Raw genomic sequence first — 26,507 nt, 5'->3', positions numbered from 1 at the left:
GGTGCCCAGTGGGCGCCTGGGGACCAGGAAACCTGGACTGCAGACACAGGTCTGCTGCCAGCTGCAAGGTCTCGCTCCCTCTCTGGGCCTCAGTTTCCCCATCTGTAAGCTGAGAAGTCAGAGCAGTGCTTTTCAAACTTCATTTTAGTGACAGAAACCTTCTTCCAAAGGGAATCTAATGCAGGTTCTAATAGTAAAATGGACAAGGATGGAGCTGCTCTGGTACTGGTGACTGTGAATGAACCCACCCAGAATGGACCCTCCACAGAGCAAAGTCTGAAGCCCTCTGGGTGGGGGTCTCTGAGGTCCCCAGATGCCTCAGGTGGTGGTGGTGTTGGACCTCACCCTGTCTAGAGATGCCCCACCTTCCTCTGGCCTCAAGGGAGCCCTGACAACACTGGGCCCTCCCTTTCCCCCTTCCCCATGTCAGGTGATCCCCAAGCTAGGCCTCTATATCACACCCCAACTCCCCTTGGCCCTGGTCTCCCTTCAGCTGAACGTTCCATCAACCACTCAGCCCCAGACGGCCCTTGGCCTTGCAGGGAGGCCCCAGCTCCCAGCCGCTCCCCTCTGCCTTCCTTGGGGCAGTGGCCCAGCCTTAAGCTCACCTCCCTCCACATGCCCTCCCATATATCTCTCTCCTTCAGCAAAGTCCTAGCTCCTGATTCTGGCCCTACCCCCTCCCAAGCCCCCTGCACTCCAACCCCACCTTCCCGATGTCACTGTCAGACCCCAAACCTCCTCAGATTTGTGGGATGCGATCCCAGCTCCTTAGCTTGGCAGTGGGGGTCTCCACGATAGGCACCCACTGGCCCTCCACCTCCTGCTGCAGCCCACGCTCCCACCCACAGCTCCAGGAAGACTTCCTGAGAGCCCCACGCCCCCTCAGAACTTCTAGAAGGTCCCCCTGCCCAGAGCCTGGGATCCCAGCATTCTTTTTTGCTTCAGTCAAGGGCGTGCTGGCTGGGGAGAGCCGACTGTCAAAATTTTTAGGAATTCTGTGGCACGGTTATTTAGCATACCCATTATTAGAAATTATATAAACTTATAATTAATTGTTACATTAAAAACAAAGCTGATACTCAAAACTCATCACTTCCTAATTATTTCACTGCATTTTATTAGTAGCTATGCTTTGAGGTTATTTACGTCTCCTGTATCTACAGGGTGGAAATGTCATTATGACGGCGGGCACACAGCTTCCCAACTCTGTGTTCAGGGACATCAGCCATAGCAGGAGTATTTACACCATGGAAATTGGTAAACGTTACAAATCAGGGCTTGATTTATTGTTTTGTTGATTGTCCAGATTTCAGCAAGAGATGAGAAAAAGCTGATAATGCTCACAGTACAGATTATACTTCAAATCGGCGCGCCCTATCCACGACCGTCACGCTGTACACAGAACAAAAGCCTGAGAAATATTCTTAAAAGAATATCCTCAAATAGTCTCAACACAAAACTATCCTCTAATTCAGCAAAGAAGTTGCTATGACATTGACCAAGTAAAGTTTCAACATTTGTCTTGCTGTCTTACTCATTCACACAAACGAAAAGGCCAAACGACATTCGTGTTAGAACGATACTCGCTTGTCAGCTGGCTGTGGATACGAGCATTCGGAAAAAATCAACGGAAGTATTCTGAGAAAAATCAATTTGCTATATGGAATTCACAATAAAAACATTACATACTTTTTATTTGTAAGTTGCACACTAAACATCCTTTATATCAGTGAAATTTACAATAAACATATACAAGTGTGTCAGTGTGTACACACACATGTATTTTTTCTGGAGAGCTAGTTGTCCCAGGCATAACAATCAAAAGTGTCTCCGGACACGGCCAAATAGCCCCAGGGGAACAAAATCAGCTTGGTTGAGAGCCGCTGTCCTAGGCAGACCGTGCGTCTCCCGAGGGCCACTGGAGGCGCCCACGTCCCGCAGACCACCTTGCGCAGGGCCTCGGCCTGGCAGGCATGGGCAGGATTTCCCTGTGTTTAGGGGGCGACTTCCAGGGGCCTGCCCATTAGGAATCCCACTCTCCACCAGGCCCCCTCTTCCCCAGACATGCAGGGGAAGGGGTCTAAGTACAGAGGATCACGTGGGGGCTCACACACAGGCTCTGCAGTCAGCCTGACCCAAGCTCAAATCCCACCTCTGACATCTGCAGGCAGGTTGACCTCAGGCAAGTCACATAACCTCTCATAGCTCAGTGGCCTTGTCTGTAAAAATGGGCACAGTGCTCACGTCCACCCGCTGGGGAGATTAAATGAGATGATGAATGTCAAATGCCTCACACGGGTTCCGGTACACAGGAAGGGCTCCCAGAATATTAGCCGTTTTCTCACAACGTGGCAACCAGAAACCTGCCCCCACCCCCAACACAACAGCTTCTTGGCCTTACCTGTGAGATGTAGCCTGGGGGGATGTGGCCGTCCTCCTGGGACTTGGGTGCACCGTGAGAAGCCTCCCCTTGGAGATGCCGAGCCTCCCCTTGGAGACGCCAGGCCTCCAACTGGGCACGAAGGGACTGGACCTATCGCAGGGGTGGGCAGGAAGGCGAGGTCAGTGAGGGCCTGAAAGTGGGGATGTAGCTGATGGGAGGAAGTGGCCCTCGTGTGGAGATGCAGGCAAGGGGGACATTCTAGGTGTTTCCTGGATGGTCAGGTCAGAAACCCAGGAGAGTGCTGGCCCAGAGTAGGATCGACAGGGCTGGGAGCAGGACACTGCGGTCACCCCCACGTTATGTAGGTGGGGAGAAATGCCTTGGAGCCTCAGTTTCCCATTAGTAAAACAGTGATGAGGTCTACCCTATGGGACCATGAGACTGCTGTGAGGATTACATGAGCCAATGTAGGTAAAGAGGGCCTAGCACAAGGCTTGGGATGCAGAAGGTACTCAATAAATGGTCTCTCCCTTCTCTTCCTCTTCCCTTCTATGTGACTGCTGAGGACAGAACTCAGATGGGAAAACAAAAACAAAAAGTCCCCAAGGTCCAGGAAAGAAGATTCTAGTTCATAAGGAATCGGGGGGGGGGCAGGGGCAGGGTGTCAGTGGTCAGGGGTGAGCTCCCCATCATTGTAGGTATGCAAGATAAATGCCATAGAGTGACTGCAGGGATAGGAAGGGTGTTGGTAGGGTGAGGAGGCTCCCAGAGGCCAGTGCCGCCTACCTCCCTCTCCAGTGCCTCATGGCTGTCGCTTGGGGCCCCCCGGCGCTCCCCGCGGCTTTGGTTGAGCAGGGCGGTGAGAGGTACCCGCTTGTTCTCCCGCAGGGGCAACTTCTCCAGCTCCTGCCACTTCTTCTCGATCTCCTCACTGAGCCGGTTCTGCTGGTCCTCAGTCAAGGGGGCACCCAGGCCCCGGCGCGGACCCTCGCCGGCCGGTGTCTCCGTGGCCCTGCTGTCCGTGGCCTGGAACCACTTGCGTCGCTCCTCGGAACGCTGGGCCAGGTCCCGCTCCAGCTCCTCCTGCTTGGCCGGGCGGTCGAGAGCGCGGGCCGGGGTGCGGGCCCGCTGCAGGGAGCCCTGAGTCAGCGGGGAGAGCTCCACGTAGTCCAGTGACTGCCGCTGCCCGTCCGCCTTCCGGGGGCCGCCCCAGCCGATGACCTCAGAGCCTGCCCGCTGCTCCCCCGCCTTCAGGGAGCCCTTCGGCGTGCCGTAGCTGTGCAGCGTGTTCTCCTTATTGCAGTCTGAGAGCCTAGGGGGCCAGCAGAGCCACATCAGGCGAGACCTTGCCCTCTTGGTCCCAAAACAAGCACTTCTGCAGTGTCGCCCGTGCACCGGGGTCAGGGGACAGACCCCAGTGGAGGAAGCAGCTTAGAACTAGAGCTTCATCATTAACAGACCCTGGGAACCATCCCAGCTCGGCCACTTACCGGCAGAGGGTCCAGGATACCTGGCCTCTCTCTCTGACCCTCAGTTACCTCATCTGTGATATGGGACAACAGTGCCACGCACAGGAGGGACTAGGTGAGCAAACGTGTGCAAAGCGACCAGGAAGCCCTTTGAGAATGTGATCGAAGCATTAGTATTAAGGGTGCGCTGTTTGACAAGGCCCTAGGTTCAAGAGCCTCACAGTGGAATAGGGGAGATGCCCAGGGTCACTGCTGGTGAGATGAACGGTGGCCTCTGGGTGGGTGCACAGAGCACAAACTGTGGAGACCCGTAACAACTGAGGCAGTTCCCCTCTTCTTCCATAGCAATACTGAGTACGTGCTTACCCGGCCAAACACTAAAGCATCCCTTGGGGCTACACGTGGCCGTGTGACTCCACTCTGCCCAGTGCATATGAGAGGTGGCACGTTTTGAAGGACCAGCCGTGCCCTGGCCTGGCTCCTGGCTGGGACCCATGAGAATGTGAACAGTGCTCTGGCGCAGAGGCAAGACTGTGGGCTGCTGTGGAGCGAGAAAGAAACCTGTCCCTTGTTTAAACCCGTGTTTGGGGTTTCTTTGTTGTAGCAGCGGAGCCTATATACTAAATCACAGTCCAGCTGCACGGTAGCTGAGAGTTTACAAGGGGCCTCCATGCACGTCCTCGCATGACACACCTCGGTGTGACACGTGAGGAACATGAAACTCAGGCCAGACGGCAACTGGCCTAAGGTTGACCAGCCAGGGTGTGGCCAGGCAGGTGGACGCGCACTCAGCACCCCTCGATACCATGCTTCCGTTCCTACTGCCCAGCAGCCAGAGTCCCAGCCCCTACGGGCATCTGGGGTTTATCCTGTGTGGGGCTCTACCACCAGGTCACTCGGTCCTCCTGCCCCTCTACCCTCAGTGACCGCCACAGGGAGTGAGCTCCCCACCCAGACTAAGTAGCCATCCCCTCTCCCTGACACAGGCTCAGACGCAGCCCCTGCGGCACACAGTCAATCAGCCACCTCATGGGGCTGTGACTGACCGGCATCTTCTCCAAAGAGCCAAGGCCTCTCCCCGCCTTTTCAGGATGTGGGGAGATAGAGAGGGACAAGAGGCAAACCTCAAATCCTCAACGTATTTCTGGATGAGTGCCACGGATACCCCGTGCCCTCTCCCTCTCCCTATTCTGCTGGTGGAGAAACTGAGGCCCAGCAGGTAGAGCCACAGGGCCCTCAGGTGAGTGCCGGAAACCCACTCGGGATGCGGGGTAAGTGCCTCCCCGCAGGCCCCGGTCCAGCCCAGCACGTACTTGGTGACATCTGGGGCTGAGGTTGGACGCACAGTCTTCCTCAGAGCCTCGATCCAGTTCCTCCGGATGCCCGAGGTCATGGCCGACAAGGTATAGACAGCATCTTTGGTCTGTAAGTCCACCCCACAGGTAGGTTGCCACCTGGCCAGCCCCCTTGCTCCCTCCCCACTATGGATTCCAAAGAGGTGCCCTTCCCTCCCAGGTGGGTATCTAAGGTCTTAAGCCTGGAGGTGAGCAGAGCATGCAAAACCTCCCCTCCACTAGCCTCAGGAGAGCCCCATCGGCTCCAAGATCTCTCCAACATCTGAATAGCCCTGCCAACGATATCCGGGATCGCCCCAGAAATGCTCAGCGCTGGCAGCAGGGCTTCTGACTGGCTCTGAGGACAGGATCTCCAGGTAAATGAGTGATAGGAGCCAGTCTGCTGGGCCACGCCCCACCCCGACACCTCCTCTGGGGGGCCCTCCAGGCATGCCGCCCCCCAGCCGCCCGCAGGCTCACGTGGATCTGGAAGCCATAGTTGCGCTGCACCGCATACTCGGTGACGTCCGTGCAGCAGCGCAGATCGATCTCACCGTCCAGCTCATCTGCCTGCAGCAGGAGGGCTCACGATGGTCCCTGGACTCCAGTGACCCTACCGGGACCCCCAAGCCCCTTCCAGGTGTCCCCCGGCACCTGATGGGGGAGAGAGCCCTCCCATCTCATCGTCTCACCTCCTCAGCAGTGGAATCCCTGTAGTACTTGAGGCTTGAATCGGTCAGCACAAACCAGTGCTTCTTCCACTGTGAAGGAGAGATGGTGGTGAGGGAGGGGGTGCGGGGGTGTGGAATGACAGCGTGCGTGCGTGTGTGCACCATTCTGCGGGCATCCTGGGCGCTGCCAGGTCAACCGTTCTGTTTGCAGCAGGGGCCTGGCACCCTCATCTGCTCTGCTGAGGGGTGGGGGACAGGGGACAGTGCAGAGTCACAAAATCCACATTTGAAGTAAGCCCCCCCATTTCCTCTCTGCGGGGACAGCATCTGTGAAATGGGTCGGCTTTTCCTCAGTAACCACACCCTTCTTTTCTTTCTCGGGGCCCTTCTCTGATTTGTTGACACTTCCACAGGCTTCCTGATAACTTTCCACCAAGATCACCAAGGCTCCTACATGCAAATCCCACCCAGTGCAATCCAGGAAGGGGATATGACCTGTGTAAGGTCATTTGCCTAGCAAGTCAGGGGCCAGAACTTCAAAAATCTTTTTCCGTACACTGACCCCAGATCAATCACCCCAGTGGTCAAAGACAAGTCTACCAGAGAGCAGGACTGGAAGGGTGCCCAGGGAGAAGCATCCGAGTGCTGGTCGTATTCTGTTTCTTGATCTGGGTGCTGGTTACATGCGTGTTCAGCTATGTGAATACATTATCTCTACATTTATGATGTGGGCTTCTCTCTGCTCCAACCAGGACTAGGTTGGCAGGACACATAAGAGAGGGGTGGGGGCATCAGAACAGCCTGATATGAAAGTGCCAAGCTCAGCCCACCTCTGGGCTTCTGACCGTTCACTGAAAGGCCAGTCGAGGTCCACCCACTGCCAGGGTCAGTGCATGTCCTCCTGGTGCTCTCCCACATCACTAAGCCCTTGTTTATTACTTCAAGTACTTCGTTTTCTTTCCTCAGGAAGACAGTAAGTTTTCAAGGATGTGCCAGGATGATACTTTCTACTTCTTTCCACACTGCCTCCCCTAACAAATACGATTTTAGCATCCAAGAGACCAAGGTTACAACTATTGTATGCCTTGCTAGCTGTGTGTCTTTAGTCAAGTGTCTCGACCTCTCTGAGCTTCAGTTTTCTGACTTATAAAGTAGGGCTAATAAGACCCTAAGCCTCCTAGTGAAGTTAGAAATGCCTAACCCTCCCTGGAACGTCTCTCGTGGCACTGCGCATAGGGTCAGGCACTAGGTTGTTGGGGATCGTTCTAAGAGGCTGGCCTTAGAACCACCCTGCTCTTCTGAATGGCCCGAGCTGCTGCTCAGGACAACTGTCCCTCTGTAAAGTGGGGCAGGGGTTCTGTGTCAACTGATCTCTTTGGCCCCTCCAGGCCTAGTCTGTGACTGCCTGAGATGGCAGCTGCATGGGCCTCAGGTGCCCTGAGTTCTAGGCCAGGGTTTGCCCAAAGTGCTGCTAGGCCCGGAAGAGATTAAAGCCCTTGTGGGCCTGTCTCCTGTCTGTGCACTGAGGAGTTGGGCTGGCTGAACTCCCAGGGCCCTTCCAGCTCGGACATTCCAAAACCCTGTGAAAGAGAATGAGTAACGGCCAGTTCTGGGTGGAGCCCATAATCTCTGCCCTCCAGAGACCCTGGGTGGGGGAGGCCGGGAAGGGTCACTGGCAGGGTGCCCAGCCTTGTGTGAGCCTGGAGCCCAGCCACCAGAGGACTGGCAAGCAGGCAGCGGGTACGAAGGCTGTAGGCTGGAGGGAATAAAGCGTGTGGGTAGGAAACACAATGAGATTCCCTTTGGCTCCATGCCCTCCCCGGCATGCGGGCTGCACACAGACTCAAGCCGCAGGCGCATGCAGGACCTGGGCGGGGAGATGTCCCTTCTCAGGCTGGGTGGGCAGGAGGCCAGCTCCAGCTTCAGCTTGGCAGCCAGAAGGGTAGAGCTGGTGCAAGGCTACTGTCCCTTCTGGCTGTAAAGAGGCACACGTTAGAGAAAGGGAAGGTTATCAGCTGAGGCCCATCAGGCACTGGGGGCTGTGTGGGACCCTTTACATGCTTAATCTCTGTGACTCCGTTATCCACCCTGGAAAGAACTATTAGTATCCAGTATGTCCATTTCACAGATGAGGCCACCGAGGCCAGAGGAAGCTGTGACTCACCCGATGGGGCCCCAGGTTGGTGAGACTTCAAGAAATGTGGTCTGAGCCCCACCCCCAGCGTTGGGGGGAGCTGCTGTAAAGCTGAGTCTTTGGGAATCTGTACGTGTCTCAGGCTGGATGATCTCTGTGAACGCTTCCATCCCAGACCCTTAGATACCCAGCCAGGGTCGTCAAGAGGTGGGAGGGCTGAGGGGCTCTTGGTGAGAGGAGGGGATGGGGTGCAGGGCGTGAAGCACCAGGAGGCCGCCATCCCTGGTGACCTTTACAGACTGCAGACTGCTCCGAGAGGCTGAGATGACTAGCAGCCTCTGCCCTCCCACCCCACAGCCCAAGGCCTTCTTTCCAACAGGACAAGAAACATCCTACCCTCAAGCCTCCCACTCCGGCCGGCCCCCACCCTGTACCCTCTCCACCCTGAAGCCAGGGTCTCTAGAAAGCCAGACAGGCCAGGGAAGCAGCTCAGCCACCTGGGCCCTGCAGCAACCCCACCTCCCACCCCCCCACCCCACCCCCGCCTCAGCCCTCCTACCTCTCCAGGTTCATCCAAGATTGACATCCATCCCTTCTTGAAGTTGAGCAGATCGGGCTATGGGGAGAGGAGGGGGCAGATGAGTCAGGCCCAGCAAGAACCAAAGGGGCCTGGGGAGGAAGGGGGGCTGCCCATCCTGCCCCCGAGTGAGGGAGGGCTGAGGGCCCAGGTAGCCCCCTAAATCCAGGCAGGCTCCCCAGCCACTGAGGCAGCCTTGGTCCCTTTCCCGAACATCCGGCAATCTCTGAGAGGTGGGCTGGGTGACTGGCCACCCACCACAGACCTCTGAGCTCCCTTCCCACCAGCCGGCTTCCTCACCTGAGAGTGGGACAGGGGGCAGGAGATCTCTGACTGTAAAAAGGGACCCTTAGAGAGCTCAGAGGACAGGCCAGATCAGCAGGGCTGAGCGAACCGTCCAGTTCTTCTCGCTGATGAGGCCCAAGCGGCCCAGCAGGACAATGCCTTAACACTCCTACCCATTCCCAACCCACTAACCCTCCCATGGTCCAACCAGCCCTGCACTTCCCTCATCTCCTGGAGAGCCTGAAAGATGGAGCCAGGCCCAGGCTGAGGTCAGAGACCTCCTGGTCCCCCCTAGATCTCTGGAAGGGCCGGGGAGATGGTACCTCAGTCCCAGCAAGCCCTACCTGCCGGGTGCTGCTCAGGGGGGCACGGCCCCGGGGTCTGGGGGCTCCCAGCTGTAGCATGTTCCACGGGGGGCTGTGAGCTAGGTCCCCCACCTAACCCTAGATGACGAAACTGCTCATCCAGGCATTTTCTCTGGCCAGGCCTATCCACAGACCCTCCCTGCCTGCTGGGGAGACCACTCTCTCGTCTAAGTCCCGGTCCGCCTGCAGAGGTTCAGCTCGTGCCCACTGGCGGGCCAGGCTGGCAGGCAGGGAGGAGGCGGCCACCTGTTGCCATGGCTCTGAGCCCACCTATCAGCACCTGCATCACAGCCTCACCAGGCCAAGGTGTCCGGTTGCATGGAGGGAGCGGGTGGCATGGCTCAGTGGGGTAGGCGGCGATGGCGGTGGCGGCTGGAAACCTGGAAACCGGAGCCACCTGACCTGGCCACCTCCCCTGACCCGCCTTCCTGTCAGGGAGCCCCATTCTCCTCTTCCTCAGGTGGAGGAAGAGACCTGAGACGGGCTTGGGCCAGCAGCCTGGACATCCTGAGCCGTCTCCAGCCATGGCCTTGGGACCAGGGCCCCTGGATCTCGGCAGGCCGGCAGCCCAACTCCTGCATCGCAGCCCCTGCCCGGAGACCTGTCTGAGGGAAGGGACACAGGCTCTGCCCAGACCTGGGAAACCCCAGGCTGCATATGCCCTGTCTGCTCTCTCTCCTTCCCCACCCTGTTCCCCACGTGGGCCGGAAGCCGCTCAGCGTGGTTCTAAGCTAAGACTGAAAACCGGTTAGCCACGCTCAGGGCCACCAAGTCACCTGGGTCCACATGCAGATGGAGACCGCCCCCGTGGCCCCAGGGGAAACGTGCTGAAGAAACATCCACCCTCCTCTACCTCCCTGATCTAAATTCCTGTGCTGCTGAGGCAGTCCGCACCTCCACCTCCTGGAGCTGAGAATGAGAAGGTAGGCCTTCTGGGATGGACCACGGAGCTGGCATCACTGTGCTGACCCGAAGAGAGCCCCCGGAAAGGACAAGCAGATAACCCAGCCAATCGGACTGAGCTGAGCCAGGGCTGGGAGATCAGCCGTGGGCTTCCAGAGGCTGAGGAAGGGCAGGAATGACAGGCTGGGACCCTGAGGGCTGCCTGGGAAGTGGGGTCACGGTGACCTGCCTAAGTCACATGCCCTCCCTGAGCCCGGCTGCCTGATGTGGCTAATGATAGCAGGACCCTGCCCTCCTGCCGGTTCCGTGAGAGAACTGAATGGGCCACACATGGAGACGCCAGCACACACACCACACACGTGCCGCACACGTGCCGCATCAAGCACGAGATGGTGCAGTGACCTTGGGGACAGGAGCTTTTAAACCTGCTGGCAGGAGAGGTCCTGAAGTCACCCTGGAACCCCCCCAGGGGTCACAAGGTCTGATAACATAAATCGCCTCCCCTGCACCTTCACGCGTGGCCCCCAGGCCCAGACACCATTCCTCCTCCCGAAGGAAGCTCCCTTTCTCCTTTTTCCTTTCTGGAGCACTGACAGGTCCTCACAGTGGGCCCTCGTTCCTTTGGCCACAGGTCAGCACTGCCTCCCGCTGGCCTGGACCATCGACACAGCCTCCTGTAAGGACACTCTGGCAGGGGACCCGATCCAAAAGGCCGAATGTCACAAGCCACTTAAAACCTCCAGGGATGGCTCCAGATGGCTTCAGAACAAGGTCCAGCTGCCTTAGGATGGCACAAAAGCCTCAACCTGGACTCCCCACTGCTTAGGGGGCCCCATGTTTATGTCATCACACATCCTCTCTGATGCCCAACACATCAGGACTAGTAGGGCCCTCCACACATGCCTGTGTCCTCTGCTTGAAATACCAGGCCGCCGCCTCCTCCTCCTTCGACCAGGCAAACCCCTTCTCATGCCTTAAGACCCGGCTTAATTGCCACGGCAGAGGCCCCTTTCCCAGTACACACCACACACCACACCAGGCGACCTCCCACGGCCTCTGTTGCATCTGTGATTGTCTTGAAGCCATTTACTTATCCCTCACAGGCTAGACTAGAAGCAACTCAGTCAGGGAGTTCATGCCCCAAGACCCGAGGACTCAGGGAACATTCATAAAAATTTCTTTCTTTCTTTCTTCTTCTTTCTTTTTTTTTTCTCTCTCTCTTTCTTTTTTTTTCCTTTGGAACCAGGCCCCTGTTCTACGCCAGGAAATAAGCTGTGAACAAGAGATGTGGCCCCTGCCCTGGTGAAAACTCAGGGCAGAAACAGACAATAAACAAGCGCACAGGTATATAATTTGATGCCGGGTAGCAGCTGGGGAATGAAGCTCCAGGGGCAAGGCTGCACCCGGCTAGCACAAAAGGAGGTGGAGCAGATCCTGACTCCAGGCCTGGCTTCCCGAAGTCTCTAAGCATTTACCCAGTCACAGCACCTTTGCCACTTGCTCGTTCAGATTCCTGAGGTCGGGGAGATGGGGCCAGAAGAGAGGAAAAGGGTATGAAGATGAAACAGGAAGGACCCCGGCCTGGAGCAGGCTCAGGTCTGAAAGCGGCCAGGATGAATCCGGTAAACGCTGTCAAAGGTGACTGTGAGCCTCCCCTCCGCTCTGAAACCTCTCATGGCTCCCCAGTGCCCCTGACCAAAGCCCAAGCTGCTCTTCCTGGCCTCTGAGGCCTCCTCCCCAAGTCCCTTTTCTACGTTTTCACCATTTAATTCCCCAAATATGGCCACCAGCCTTTGTCCACACTGTCCCTCCTCCCCCAGCCCATCTCCACCTGACCAAGTCCTACAGTCACAGGAGGACATCTCCCTCGGGAAGCCCCCTCCCATCAGCAGGGATGTGCTGTCTTCCTCCACATGCTGCTTCTAGCAGCCTTACCCTTGTTCAGTGTGTGCTTCCCCAGGAAAGGCAACTATGTACATTTCTTATCTCATCCTGAGAGAAGACTGGGACAGACCTGGTTACAAACTCTGGCTCGGCCAGGGCCCAGCTGTGTCACCTGTAACTTCACCTCTCTACACCTCAGTGTCCTCATCTGTTAGATGGGGAGTTACCATCAACCTTCAGGGTTCCAATGTGGTAATGTGAAAGCACCCAGTTCAGGGCCTGGCAGGCACCCAGTCAGCAATGAAACCACCCCCCACTAGCCTGCTGGGGGGGCGGGGGCGGGCGGCCAAGACACTGACTCAGCTCCTCCCCCCACATCCCTCTCTACTCCTCCCTGACAGGGAAGGGGAGGCTGCTGACAACAGGAAGGGCCGGCAGAGAGGTGGCAGGATGTGCAGAGCCTGAGGAAGTCCAGGCAGTGAGCAGGTCATCACACTCACAGGGGCAGGGCCCCTGCACACAGCACCCTGCTCAACTCTCCCCACCCTCCTCATCAGGCTGTCAGAGCCTCCCTAAGTCACTTGCCAGAAACCAAAAGCAGTCCTGCCCCTCTCTTCCAGAACATCACAGTCAAGGGGCCAGAGTGACGTGGAAAAGGGCTACTCCTTCCCTTACAATCAGGGTAACCTCTGGCAACTCACCAACGCCCCTCCCCAAGCCTCAGTTTATCTGACTGTAAAATGGGGGTAATGGTGAACTCAGCTATGAGGTGCAATATGATAAATAAGGCGCATGTATTGAGAGAGCTTGGGTAGGGCTCATCCCCAAGAGAAAGACAAATCCCTGCCATCGTGTTCCCCACCCCCAAGAGCGGGCCTGCCCCACCCAAGGTCCCAGCGCCGCTGCGAAGTGGCAAGCTCGAAGTGGCAAGCCCGAGAGAACATGGTATCCTGCTGCTTCAGAAGTCCCAGGACAGGCTCTGGTCAGGATGGGAAGAGGCGGCCCCTTCTCACCCACCCAACCTCCGGCCAGCGCCCACACTGGCGTACAGCCTTCCCAGGCCCACATCAGCGCGACCCATCCGAACCAGGGAGCGCCTCTCTCCAGGCCCCGGCGAGACCCAGATCCAGGCCAGGCCCATCTCCGCTCCTCCCGTGGCCCAGAACCCTGAGAGACCCTACGGATCTGGCAGCTTAGGAGGATCAGATCAGGTTTTCACCAAGGGGGGAGCTGGAAAGGAGAAGGGAAAAGGCCACCCGGAATCTGTCCGTGATTGGTCCCGCAAAAGTGAGGGGGTGGTGCCTGGGAACGAGAGTTCCCATCTTCTCGGGGGTTGCCCGGGCTTCTGGCCCAGAAAGGTGAGGCGGAGGCCGGGGGAAGGTGAGGCAGGACGGCCGGCCCGCGCCACCGGGGTCGCCCTGTCTTCCGGCCGAGACCTCCTCTCGCCTCCGAGAAGTGAGGAGGGGGCTGCCCAGGAGGGGAGCGGCTCGGCTCTGGCTCTGGCCGTTGCTCTCATCCGGACCTGGGGCGCAGAGGGGCTGCCCCCCGGGGAGGCACTCACCGTCATGGCGGCACCCCGGGACGGCGAGAGCAGGAGGCAGGAAGGTGGAAAGGGCTCTCGGGCCGGGCTCAGCGGCGCGGGAATCCCGCCGCCGCCGCCGCCCCTTTCGGCCGGCCGCCGCCGCTCGTCCGGCCCTTCCCTTCCCCGGCGCTGCCCCAGCCCCTTCCATCCGCCCATAAAACTTTTTTTTTTTTTCAAACTTCCTGGGAGGATCCGGGCGGGCCAATGGGCGGCGGGGAAGCCGAGACAAACAGTGGCGGGGGCCGCGAGTAGGCCAATAGGAGCGCGGGAGGGGCCCGGGGGCGGGGTCTGCCGCGACGGGACGGGTGAGCTGGGGCAGTCGGGGCGGGAGGATGGGGGCGGATGGGGGCGGAGGGAAGTGAGGGCGGGCCGAGCTCTGACGGCGGGCAAGCCAGGAGGAAGGAAGGGCCTAACGTGCAGGTGACTCCGTCGGGCCACGGCTAGGGAGTGCGGGGTGGGGGCAGCCGGGTGTGGCACCCTCGTCGTCCAGCAACGGCTTCCCGACCCACGCCAGCCGCCGGACGGAGCGATGGGTCCATTAGGCCTCGGCGCCTCGGTTTGATGGCGACATGGGCAAAGCACCCATTACTACCAATTCAGCGGGTCCCACACGTTACCCATGTAATGGACTTTCAACCTTACCACAAACCCGACAGGTGATATCCTTGTCCCCATTTTACTAATGAGAAAACGGAGGCTCAGCGAGGTGAGCCAACTTGCCCAGGGTCACACAGTAAGAAGAGAAGGGATTCCTAGGAAGTAATCTAAGCACAAAGTGAGTTCTGGAATTGGTAGGGCCTTTCCTAAACGTGCCCTCCTCACCGGGGGTCTTTCTCTCCTTAAGAACCTCATTTTGGGTTCTTGGGTGTGGGCTATACCCGTTTCTCACTTTCCCAGAACACTTGGTGGTTTGTAAGAGTACATTTGCCCTGCAGAATCTCCTCTAAGCCTGCAGCTGAGGAGGTACTGTGGTGGAATTTGTTGCTAACTGCATGAGGTGGCTTATGGGGCATTGTGACTTAAACCCTATATTACCTTAAGCAAGGTCCTTAACCTCTCTGTGCCTCAACTTCACCCTCTGTAAAATGGGATAATGCTGTTATCTCACAGGCTACTGTAAGTATTAAGTGTTAATTTAAGTAAAGCACCTAGAACAACCCCTTTATCCCTAGTTAGCTCTCCTTAGGTAGGGGCGCAGGGGAGCTTGGAATAATTACCACTTCAATGATTCTGCCATCTCAGTTTGGGGTTCGAAAATTATTGCTGTCATGATTATAATCACTATCTGCATTTCACAGATAAACAGAGGCCCAGGGAGCTGAAGTTTTCCCAGCATTTCCCATTGGAATTCTCTCCTCCACCCTGAGGAATGAGACCAAGGGTAAGTCCTCCTAGACACTGGCCTTCTGGCATCCCTGTGCTGAGTGTTCCCACACTACCCTGTACCTCACTCAGGCATTTGGTCCTTGGGAGAGTGCATGGACAAACAGAACACCTCAGCTACCACCAATGCCCTACCGCAGTGGCGTGGACACCTGGCAGTACCAGCCTCCTTGCTGGTTTCCTGGCCTCTGGGACTCCCTTCTAGTACCCTCAACACAGTGATGAGAACACTCCCCTGCTCAAAGTTCTTCAACACTTCTCCACTGTTGATACACACATCCTTGTGCCCGCAGTCATGTCCATTATCATCTGGCCCCTGCCTGCTGTCCTCTATCATTAGACACACACATTTCACGTGCTAGGGCTACACAACGCTGGGAAGTCCCAGAATAAGCCAGGTCCTCTGTACCTCCCTAACTGCACATGTTGTGCTGTGCCATGCCTGGAACACTTCCCTTCCTGTCCTCTTATGCCCCAACACACACACACTCACTCTCTCCCTTCCCTCCCTCCACATGTTTGTTTGCCTGGAAAATTCCTCCTTACCCTTCAAGTCTCAGCCCAAAGGAAGCCAGAGTGCCCCCAGCACAGACTTAGAAGCTCCTTTCCCAGGGCTGCCTGCGTGAACTCCCTGCCCAGAGCTCCCTGCATCTGTACACTCCCCAACTCAAGTGATGACCACACAGTGTTCTAATCAATTATATGTCCGTGTCCTCATAAACTGTGAGCTCCTTGTGGGCAGGAATAGAGTGGTTTTTGTCTATATCATGGTAAGCCTAGGGCCTCAGCCCACATTAGGTCCTTAGTAAACATTGGTCGAGTGAATGAATGCACAAATGAAGGAATGACTGCCTCATTGCAACTTGCCCCGGTAAGACAGAGATGGCACGGCTTCAGGGACCCAGGATTGACTCATTAAACAGAGCCACCAAACCTTGGGGTTATCCAGTCTCAAAGTGTTACTCTATTGAAGATAACAGTGTGAGGCTCAGAGAAGGGAGACGATGGCCCAAAGTCACACAAGTTAGGGGCAGAGACAGAACTCAAGCCCAGGCTTCCTAGCTCTTGACCTTGGACTAATTTCACTGTCCAGCCCAAGAGATGTGTGAAGCTGCTTTAAGTAACTGTCTGGGTGGTTCCACTAGCAGTTCCATCTCTCAGCTCCTGATTTTCCTCATTCCCAGGTGAGAGAATAGCTGCAAATTCATTGAACCTCAGTTGCCACATCTGTCCAATGGAGAAAATCTGCAGAGACTCTCAGGGCTGCAAGGAGGACTCAGGGAGATACGGATGCACAGAGGTGGGGGGGTGGGCTCTGAAGTCGGCCAGAGCAGGGTTCAAATCTTAGCTCTCCCCCATTGTGTGACCTGGAACAAGTGAGTTTCATTCCCTCATCTATGAAATGGACAATATGAACTGTACCTAGCATGCCTAATGGTGAGGATTCAATGCAATCAGATGTGCCACGCACTGAACACAGAGCTGAGCACATAGTAGGTGCACAATAAATGCTGGCCATCATCACCATCATCATCATCCCAGAGTCCATTTCCCCATTTCTCTCCCCCTTCTCTCCAGCCAAAAACTTACCTGCCCCCTCCTGCCGGAACTGCTGTGTGTTAGTGACCCTTAGTGAGGTTGATAAGGTAATTCCCGCCCATGGCTTGAAGATACCACTCTGCCCAGATAACCACGTTTGCCTGGTTACCCTTGTGCCTTAACCCCCAAAGAGCAGCAGCGAGGAAATTAAGAAGTGGATGGAGAAGCTAGTGTTTGGACGCCCCCCTACCCCGTACCCCACCCCATCACACCTCTGTGCATCCTGATTTCCCTGAGCCTTCCCTGCAGCCCTGATCATCTCCATAGATTTTTTTTTCCCCATTAGACAGATGTTGCAACTGAGGCTTGGTGAGTTTGGCTGCTGCCATTCTCTCATCTAGGAATGAGGAAAATCAGCAAGAGGCCAGTTCCTCTAAACCAGGGGTCCCCAGCCCCCAGGCTGTGGACTGGTACTGGTCCTTGGCCTGTTAGGAACTGGGCCGCACAGCAGGAGGTGAGTGGCGGGCAAACGAACGAAGCTTCATCTGCCACTCCCCCGTCGCGCCCCATCGCTCCCCGTCGCTTGCTTTACCGCCTGAACCATCCCCCCCACCGCCTGTCCATGGAAAAATTGTCTTCCACGAAACCGATCCCTGGTGCCAAAAAGGTTGGCGAACGCTGCTCTAAACCATAGCTGTGCAACCTCGGGCAAGTCTACCTCACCTCTCTGAGTCCCGGTCCCTTCATCTGTAGAATGGGTGTACAGGCTCTCAGCCTAGAGCTAGACCCCAAGCTGATGAGAGTATGAGAGTCAGCCTGTCACCGAGAGAAGAGACCCCATGAGCCAGGCTGTGGCTCCTGGAGATGGCCAGGCCTCTTCCCTCCCACCGTGAAGGGGGCAGGAGAGCACAAGTCACAGCTGCCTCCCCTCCCCGCCCTTGAGAAAACCACCAACCAGAGGCCTGAGTGTTTACAGCCCTCTCTGGGCAGGGAATGGGTTATGTAATGCCAGATGTTTGTGCAACTGGCTCAGACCCAGGTCTGAGACACACTTTGCAATCCCAGAGCCCCTCGCAGGCCCTCCCTCCCTCTCCCCCTTGCTCCCAGCCTGGCTCCCCTTGGCCTATTTGCTGATTGGGAGCTTTCAGCTGGGTGGATTATTCCATCACCCCTCACCCTGAAAGCTGAAAACAGCCCCAGCCTGGTCCAGCAGGTGGGACGTCCCCCTCGCTGCAGAGACCACGGAAGCTCTGGGCTCTGCTTCCAGCTCTCCTTCCTCACATGGGGCCTCCACATCTCTCACTCTGAGCCCCTACTGGCTTTTCTTTGACTGACACCAGCCTCCTCCCTCCCCTCCCCCACTCTCCCCACCCTCACCCCAGCCCCACCCCACTGGAGCCAGCCTACCCTTTGCCACCTGAGGACCCCCAGAGACAGCAGGAACGGATTGAACAGCGTGGGACGGTCCCCGGGCATCCGCCATGAGGTCACCAGTCGGCCCTTGAGTGGGCTCTCAGCCTTGCCCTCCGCTGGCCTCTTGTCTGCCTGTCAAACAGGGTCCAGTGTTGGCCCCCACGTCCCTGACGACAGCCTCCCCTGCCCATGCTGCCATGCCCACCTCAAAGGCCCAGGGTTGCCATCTTTCTCCTCTCCCAGAACTGCCGAGGTGGACTGCCACGTGTTCACACCGCGTGGTATTGGTTGACAGGGCTCCTGGGGCTCAGCGCCCTTGGGGATGTGCACTTCTCCACCCTCAGGTCAGACCCCAGGTGGCCGGCGGGAGGGCAGTGCGGACCACAGATGTGTATTCAGCCCGCATAAGGTTTTCAGATTATTTTGCATTAGGTTCCAGTGTTAAATAATCATGTAGTTTAACACATAGCTACATATTTCCAGCTCCTCTTGAAATATCTAAAGATGGAGAAACTCTGGGCTCCTCTTCCCCAAGGCAACAACCCTCTGGAGCCAAGGGGTCACTCAAGGGCCCCCTAATCCTGAGTCCTCCATCTGCCTACTCTCCTCCCCTTTGTGAAAGGAATGAGTCACAGACTTCCACAGCCACACACCCGGCAGAGTCCCCAGTGCACCCTCTTTGGAGTCATCCTTGTTGGGGAAACTGAGGCCCCAGTGAAGCAGAGGCATTTGCCCAAAGTCACACAAGTTACTGGCAGAGGCAGGGCAGAGCCCAGGTGTCCCAACTCTTCAGAATCCAGGGATTCTCTGGACGTGGGACATGAAGCATCAAAGCACAGATCCAGGGCTTTGGGGGGAAGGCCTGCCTCCACCCTGCACCTCATCGCCATCACAGCCCTGACCACTAGACCGTGGGCTCCTTGAGGGGGCTTTGGGGGGAAGGACTGCCTCCACCCTGCACCTCATCGCCATCACAGCCCTGACCACTAGACCGTGGGCTCCTTGAGGGGGCTTTGGGGGGAAGGACTGCCTCCACCCTGCACCTCATCGCCATCACAGCCCTGACCAGTAGACCGTGGGCTCCTTGAGGGGGCTTTGGGGGGAAGGACTGCCTCCACCCTGCTCCTCATCGCCATCACAGCCCTGACCACTAGACCGTGGGCTCCTTGAGGGGGCTTTGGGGGCAAGGACTGCCTCCACCCTGCACCTCATCGCCATCACAGCCCTGACCACTAGACCGTGGGCTCCTTGAGGGGGCTTTGGGGGGAAGGCCTGCCTCCACCCTGCTCCTCATCGCCATCACAGCCCTGACCACTAGACCGTGGGCTCCTTGCTGGTGCTTCACGTCGCCCCTGGCCCACACCCAGGCATACACAAGGTGCTCACGAAGGGTATGTGAATGAATGAGTGAGGCAGTTATCAATTCTGTCCAGTCCAGGCTTCCTGGGGGGGGGATTGAGAGGTTTTCTGGGTTGCTGGGGCAGGCCAATTTCATGGAGACTAGAGGGGGACACCTGTATTGCTGTTTCCTCTTTGTTCACAAAACTCTGGCCCCAGGAAGTATGAAGAAATAACCCAGAAAGAGGAAGAGCAAAGTTGCCGGAGTCCCTGTGAGAGCTGGAAGTGCCTTTGGTGACCAGTCCCCGTCCCCTCCCATTTCACAGATGGGAAGACTGGCCCACCAAGCAGTTAGAATGCTGCTTCTACTATGCGAGGCCACGCAGGCAATCAGGGCAGAGCCAGGAAGCGGCGTTCGGGGTAGCAGAGAGAGCGCTGGGTAGGAGATCCTGAGCCCTAGGTCCTAATTTGAGCCCGACCACCGACTGGCTATGGGATCTGAGATGACTGCCTACCCCTCCTTTCCTCATCTGCACAGTCAGGGGCTGGGCAGAATCCCTCCAGCTCTGACTAGCGGCAGGGCCAGACTTGGGGGCTCCAGACTGCCAGACAGACACCCCCCCCGCCCACCCCCGTCACACCCAGCTTCTCAGGAAGCGGCATGGGGAACAGCAGAACAACAGCAGGATTAGAAAAGCACAGCCTCAAACCGCCTGGTGTTCTCCTCGCCCCCCGCTGCCCCAGGCCCTCAGCTCTGACCTCACCTCTCTGGAGGCTGCCGGTGATGAGAACAGTCTGTTTGGCAGGTCTGTGGGGAGGGGCGGGGCAGAGCATGTGCTCCAGCTGCAGCCAGGCCTCAGAGCGGCCTCGGCGGGTCCCACCCCTTGCACACATCTCTCCCGCCCCAGGACCCTGGAGCTCCTCCAGGCCCAGCTGACTTCTGTACCTCCTTGGCCCTCTTCAGTGCTTCTCTGGCTCCAGCTCCTGGAAGCTCTACCCTTTCTCCCAGCCTGGCCAACCCTCCAGAATCAGGAGGACCTTGCCTTCAGAGACCATCAGGGCCAAACTGCCATTTGCCCAGGGAAGGGCAGCGACCTTTCAGGGCATCCTAGCAAGTTGAAAGCAGAGCCCTAGGCTTCTGACCCTAGGACTGTCCACCCACCCAGATGCGGTGGAGCCCCTCTTCTCGATGTCCCCATGGCAGAGCCAGCCTTGGTCTGGATGACCCCAGAGCTGATCTGAGGGCCTCAGCGCACCTCCAACCTGATTTCCCTTCCCTTCCCCTCCCTCTGTGCCCACACCCATGACCCAACTACCGAGTCTGCCTGCTTCTGGTCAGTCAGTGAGTCTTGGCCTCTGCGTCCTTCTGACTCCTCAGGCTCCTTTGATTGGAACTGGAGGTAAGAAAGAACACAGCTTAGGTCAGATTATTCCCCAGGTTCCAACTTCTTATGCATCCATTCGTCATCCATCCATCTAACATCCATCTAGAATCTAACATCAATAGACCCATGTATCCATCCAACCATCCAGAATCCATCCTATGTCATCCACCCACTCATCTAGCCAACATCCATTATCCCAATACATCCATCCTCAATTTATTCATCATCTATTCATCCATCCTGTATCCACGGGACTTCCCTGGTGGTGCGGTGGTTAAGAATCCACCTGCCAATGCAGGGGACATGGGTTCGATCCCTGGTCCGGGAAGATCCCACGTGCCGTGGAGCAACTAAGCCCGTGAGCCACAACTACTGAGCCCGTGCGCCTACAGCCCGTGCTCCGCAACAAGAGAAGCCACCCCAATGAGAAGCCTGCTCACCGCCACCAAGAGTAGCCCCCACTCACCGCAACTAGAGAAAGCCCACGCACAGCAACGAAGACCCAACGCAGCCAAAAATAAATTAATTAATTAAAAAAAAACTATATCCACGTATCCTTCCTCAATCCATCCAACATCCATTCATCCATCTACCCATCCTTCCAACATTCATTCACCATCCATCATCCATATTCCACAACATTTACCCATCCATGCAACATCTATCTATCCAGCACCCATCATCTGTTCATTCATCACCCGTCTATCCATTCATCCATCCACCCATCCAACATCTGTTTCTCATTTGTCCAACATATATCATCTATCCATCACCCGTTCATACATCTGTCGTCCATCATTCATCCATCAACTACCCACGGACCTACCCACCCTCCGTCTGTTTCTTGCAAGCCCTCAAGCATCCATGTATTCACTGGTCAACCAGCCACTAAGCTCATCTCCTTCGTGTCAGACCCTGGGCCAGGGGCCAGAGGTACAGAGATAAAGTAGGTGCATCTCCTGCCCGCATGGAGCTCATGTTTTTTAAGGGAAAATGACAACTGAGTGTGACCAGATGAAGAGTAGCAGAACTACCAAGCCTGGAAGGGAAACATCACCAATCCAGGGGTGGCGTGAGTATTCAGGGAAGGCGTCTCAGAACAGGGCAGCTGATCTAAGACTCAAACAATGAACAGATGTTTGGTGAGTGAAGAGGGAAGGGAAGAGCTTCCTAGCCAGAAACAGCAGGCACAAGGGCAGGGAGATGTGCTCACAGAGCTCTGCAGCCAGCTCAGCACAGCTAGAGGGCAAATCTGGGGTGGAAGGAAGGCCAGGAGGCCTTGAATGCCATGTCAAAGATTTCCTAGAGGTGACCAGCTGGAGCCCCAGCAGGACCTGGTGAATGCCTCTGCTGTGTCATCTGTGAAATGGCCTGAAGCACCTGGTGTTCCTGCCCCTCCCCAGTCACCATCTCCTAACCACCCAGGGACCCCTGAGCCTCACCATGGAGTAACTCTAGCTAGAGAATCTCTCTTTCCTCCCTCTTCTCTTTTGACCAGACCAGCCTGCAGCATCCCAGCATCCACTGGGACACAGCATCTTCTCCTTGAGCTGCCTGTGGTGGTCCACCTGCCTGCCCAACAAGCCTGATAGCAACCTCTCATGTGGGGCCCCAAGTCCCCTCTTGGTCCCAAGGGCAGGACCAAGCTGGCTCATCCCTGCATCTCTGGTGTCTGTGCATTGAGTTGATCAGGGGAGAAATTGAGAGCAGCCTCAGGGAAATGCAGGGAAGGGGGCTCCCTAGTCCTTCCATGGGCTCAGAGGCTCCACAAAATAGCAGTTAAAAGCTTGGGCTTTTCCAAGACATGGAAACAACCTAAATGTCCATAAACAGATGAATGGATAAATAAGATGTGGTGTATATACACGTGGTGCGCACACACACACACACACACACACACACACACACACACACACAGGAATATTACTCAGCCACAAAAAAGAATGAAATAATGCCATTTGCAGCAACACGGATGGACCTAGAGATTATCATACAAAATGAAGTCAGAAAGAAAGACAAATGTCTTTTGTCTTGCAAACTAGTATATATAGGATGCATAAGCAACAAGGTCCTACTGTATAGCACAGGGAAATATATTCAATATCCTATGATAAACCGTAATGGAAAAGAATATGAAAAAGTATATATATGTATAACTGAGTCACTTCGCTGTACAGCAGAAATGAACACAACATTGTAAATCAACTATACTTCAATAAAATTTTAAAAAGTAAAAACTCGGGCTTTGGAGTCAATACTTTGATCTCACTTCTCTCGACTTATACTTGTGTGACCCCCAGCAAATGCTGAATGAGTCTGGGCCTCGTATCGAGCTGAGGCAAAGCATGCGAAGCCCCAGGGCCAAGGCCCGGCACACCATAAGCCCTCCCCTGTCATCCGTGGGGGAGGCAGTACTGGGCTGCACATTGTGGAGACGGGGAGGGTCTGGATGAAAGAGCAGGAGCTGCCGCATCGCCCCAGTAGTGCCTGTCAGGGAAGTAGTTGGTCCCGTTTTACAGAGGAAGACCAGGACCAAGAGAGTCTGGGTGTCCAAAACCACCTGCTGCATTCCTGGTGAGCTGAGGCCAGGTTGCAGGGTTCTGGCCTCCAGGACCCTTCCCACTGACCGTCTTCAGGTAAATGCTCTGGGCAGCACCAGAGCACTGCTGACTCTGTGACCCTGCCCCTGGGCCAAAGAGACAGGAAGGGATTTGGTGAGCACCTACTATGCGCCAGGCACTGGGCCTACTTTACATATAGGCCCCCATTTAAGCAGCTGTCTCAGCAGCCAGCTCAGCCCAGTGAGCATTTATGCAACCCCTTCTCTGTGCCTGAGAGGAGCTGTATGGGCCAGAGAAAGGTAAGTGAAGCTGTCAAGCTTCACTCCTGGACTTTAAGGAACTTGGAATACAGCAGTGGCGAGGGGACACGACCACGCTGGCTGCAATCCCAGACAGGGCCAGGTAGAAGCCACCAGAGGCAACACAAACCGAGTATTGTAGGGCCAGGAGGGGAGAAGGGCCTGGCCAGTGCATCTTGCTTGAGGCCTCAGGGTGATCTGCACAGAGCAGACCCGGGGTCCACCCCTACCCTGGCCCTGACTAGCTGTGTGATCTTGGGTGAGTGGCTTAACCTCTCTGTGTCTCAGTTTCCTTGTCTGTAAATAAATAGTGCCTTTCTCATCAGACTGCTGTGGAGATTAAATGAGGAAAATACCATGAAGCATTCAGACCAAGGCTTAGCACACAGTACATGCTCAAAAACAGTGCTCTCATTATCACTGTGCAGTTTGTGCTAGGGGAAGCTTTTGGTCAGGAGGATTGTGTGCAGAAGCTGAGGGGAGGCCTTTCAGGACACTTGTGTGCGGTGGGACTGACTTTCAGGCTGCCCCTCGGAAGTGAGGCTGACTTACCTCCCATTGTAGCGAGCTGGGGCCCTCTGCAGGGCTCCTGCCCCTCAGCTGGCCTGTCTCCTCCAGACCAGCCATAGTTGAGGTCTCTGGTCCACTTGTCACTTTGGTCTTTGGCCACTGGGTGGAGATGCCGGCAGGGCTGGGCGGCTGGGCGGAGCTCTGGGGCCACTGCCCAGGGCTGTATCCATTGACCAGAGTAGCTCCTGCCCCTCCTTCAGACTGGGTGTGTCGCTCTGGCTCCAGCTCCAGAGTACCCTTCGTGCCTGGGGAAATTGTGCCTGGCCCACCCCAGTGTCCAGCCGAGTCCCGGCGGGGCAGCTGGGCCTGCAGGAGCTCCAGGAGGCCTTTCCAGTCCAGCCTCGGAAGAGTGGAGGCGAGTGTCGGCTCCCCCGAGTGGGTCCAGGCCCCCTCTCTGGGGGCCATGAGGAGGCCCACCAGGTCCCTCCAGTCAAGCTCGGGCTGCCTCTCGGGGCCACGCAGGTGTGGACAGGCTCCCTCAGCCCCCCAGCCCGTGGCAGGGGTGGTCTCAGGCCTCCGGGGTTTCGAGAACTCTCCTGGGCCTGCCCTGGAGCTCTCTGGGGGCCTCATAGGCTGGTGAGGACTGGACAGCTCCTGCAGGCTGCCCCAGCCCCGCTGAGCTGGCCTGCCAGAGGGCTCCCATGGCCCAGCACTGGGGGGTTCCTCCCAGGCCTCTGCCTGCCCCCTGTGGCAGGGGGGGCCAGCCAGCAGCTTCCAGCTCTCCTCAGACTCCCTGGGAGGGCCCCTCCAGGTTTCCTCTGGGGCTCTGGCAGCCCCCTGCCTGGGCCCCCCAAGTCCTAGCCAGCCCCCCAGGCCTGGGCCCTCCTGCCTGCCCCAGCCTCTCTCCAGGTGTCCGTGTGGGTCCCCGGATCCTGGCGGTCCCTCCAGACTCTGCTGCCCTCCCAGGGGCCGTCTTGGGCCCGCCCGGCCTCTTTCCAGAGGGCTCTCTGTCCGCTGCTCCCTCTCAGGAGTTCTGGCTGACGTCCTCGGGGGCGGCGAGGACCCCTGGAGCCGCCGTTCCCCCTCAGGCCGCCTCTCGGGGCTCCTGGGACGAGGGGGCTCTGCTCGGCTCCGCCGGGCCGGTTCTGCCTGCTTCGCGAGGGGCTTGGTTACCTGAGGATGAGGTGAGGGAGTGGGTGAGGCTCCAGGACCTTGACTGGGTGGTGTCTGTCTAGGAGGACAGGAAACTGGGGTCTTAGCCAGGCTTCAGGGAGTTGCAAGCTCTGTCCTCACGGCAGGCTGGATTAAAGCAGGTCAAAAAGTACCTAGGGTCTCTGGCTTCCCTCCCTGGGGGTGTCAGCCCTTCCCTCTCACCCACCTTCCTCAGTTCCAGAAAAAGATCTGCAAACAGCTGCTCACTTTCCGGACTTCCCCCTCCCCCCCAAGATATTGATTCCAACCTGGGCTATCAGGTGCCGGAATTTCCACCACCAATACTCCATTCACACTGGGTTGGGCCCTGCCATCTAAGAGTTTCTTTAAAAATACCAATCCCCACCCTGGAAGAGACAGCCCTTAGAGCTGGGCTGACGTATGGGGAGGTTTTCCCTGAAAACTTCTCAAGATGGCAGGTGCCTAATGGAGGACGGGGGCAGCATGGAAGGGCCGTCTTCAGGATGGACTGATGGGGTCTGGCTCAATTTTGCTGGCTCTTTGGGAGAGGGAGGAGCTGGACGCCCATGATTGGGACTCTGACCCTTTCGTAAAGAACCTCCCTTCCCAGGACCCCCGCCCAGCACCTGGGGGAGGGGAGAAGCTGTGGCTCACCCCTTGGGGGTGCAGGGGCCCCGGGCAGGCTGGCAGTGCTCACCTCCCTGCTGAGGGCAGGGCTGGACTGTCTTCGGAGAGGTTGGCTCTGAACTTGGCTGGGCCGCTGCGACCGCCCCTCATCCCGGGTCTGGAAGGCCCCCGGTGCCTCGGACTTCCTATGAGCAAACGCACCGCCCCTCTGAGGGCCCTTGGGACTGCCCCACTCCCGGCACCCCAGCTCCTCTACTCCCACCCCCAGTGGAAGAGATGTAGCAGATCCAGGGACCCACCACAAGCTCGTTGAAGGGCCTTAAGTGAGGGAGGATCCTTTCAGGGCCTCAGTTTCCCCTTCTGCAAAATGGGGATAGTCGACACTGCCCTATTCTACCTGCCTCATGGGGCTGTTGGGAAGATGAAATGAGAAAAGGGGTGGGCAAAGGTCGGGGAGCTCAGCCTTGGCCTTGACCGCCTCCTGTCTCACTCAGTACTTCCTTTCTGGCCGCCACCCCACTGGCAGCCCACAGTTCACCCTCAGACAAAGGCTAGACTGGTCCTTGTGGGAATTAAGATTTATTGAGCACCTACCGTGTCGCAGGCAGTGTGCATGCGTGATCATAATGGCAAACATTTATGGAACACTTCCTGTGTCCCAGGCACTTGTACTATCTCATTTCAACTCC

The 26,507-nt window shown here is 56.9% G+C and overlaps 1 protein-coding gene across 5 annotated transcripts in view; it reads right to left on the bottom strand.

The window, feature by feature from the left end:
- TRIOBP (TRIO and F-actin binding protein) overlaps positions 1 to 26,507 on the bottom strand; it is a 58,608-nt gene that overhangs the window by 10,260 nt on the left and 21,841 nt on the right. Inside the window, exons 8-18 of one of the 5 annotated variants that reach the window (XM_049694954.1) lie at positions 25,889 to 26,003; positions 24,061 to 25,191; positions 20,580 to 20,657; positions 17,920 to 18,057; positions 8,554 to 8,610; positions 5,882 to 5,950; positions 5,670 to 5,759; positions 5,169 to 5,278; positions 3,173 to 3,698; positions 2,405 to 2,536; positions 1,678 to 2,256 (exon numbers count right to left, since the gene is read on the bottom strand). In XM_049694954.1, the coding sequence (XP_049550911.1) occupies positions 2,203 to 2,256; positions 2,405 to 2,536; positions 3,173 to 3,698; positions 5,169 to 5,278; positions 5,670 to 5,759; positions 5,882 to 5,950; positions 8,554 to 8,610; positions 17,920 to 18,057; positions 20,580 to 20,657; positions 24,061 to 25,191; positions 25,889 to 26,003 (2,500 nt within the window). In that variant the 3' untranslated portion in view covers positions 1,678 to 2,202. Of the gene's footprint in view, positions 1 to 1,677; positions 2,257 to 2,404; positions 2,537 to 3,172; positions 3,699 to 5,168; positions 5,279 to 5,669; positions 5,760 to 5,881; positions 5,951 to 8,553; positions 8,611 to 13,569; positions 13,762 to 17,919; positions 18,058 to 20,579; positions 20,658 to 24,060; positions 25,192 to 25,888; positions 26,004 to 26,507 lie in introns of those variants that run through there. The other 4 variants (XM_033405020.2, XM_033405021.2, XM_012536653.3 and 1 more) reach the window with 4 other exon arrangements.

This window comes from Orcinus orca, chromosome 11 (genome assembly GCF_937001465.1).
Source record: "Orcinus orca chromosome 11, mOrcOrc1.1, whole genome shotgun sequence".
NCBI classification, from domain to species: domain Eukaryota; kingdom Metazoa; phylum Chordata; class Mammalia; order Artiodactyla; family Delphinidae; genus Orcinus; species Orcinus orca.
The sequence above is the reverse complement of the archived record's forward strand: the minus strand, read 5'-3'. Positions and strand labels throughout refer to the sequence as shown.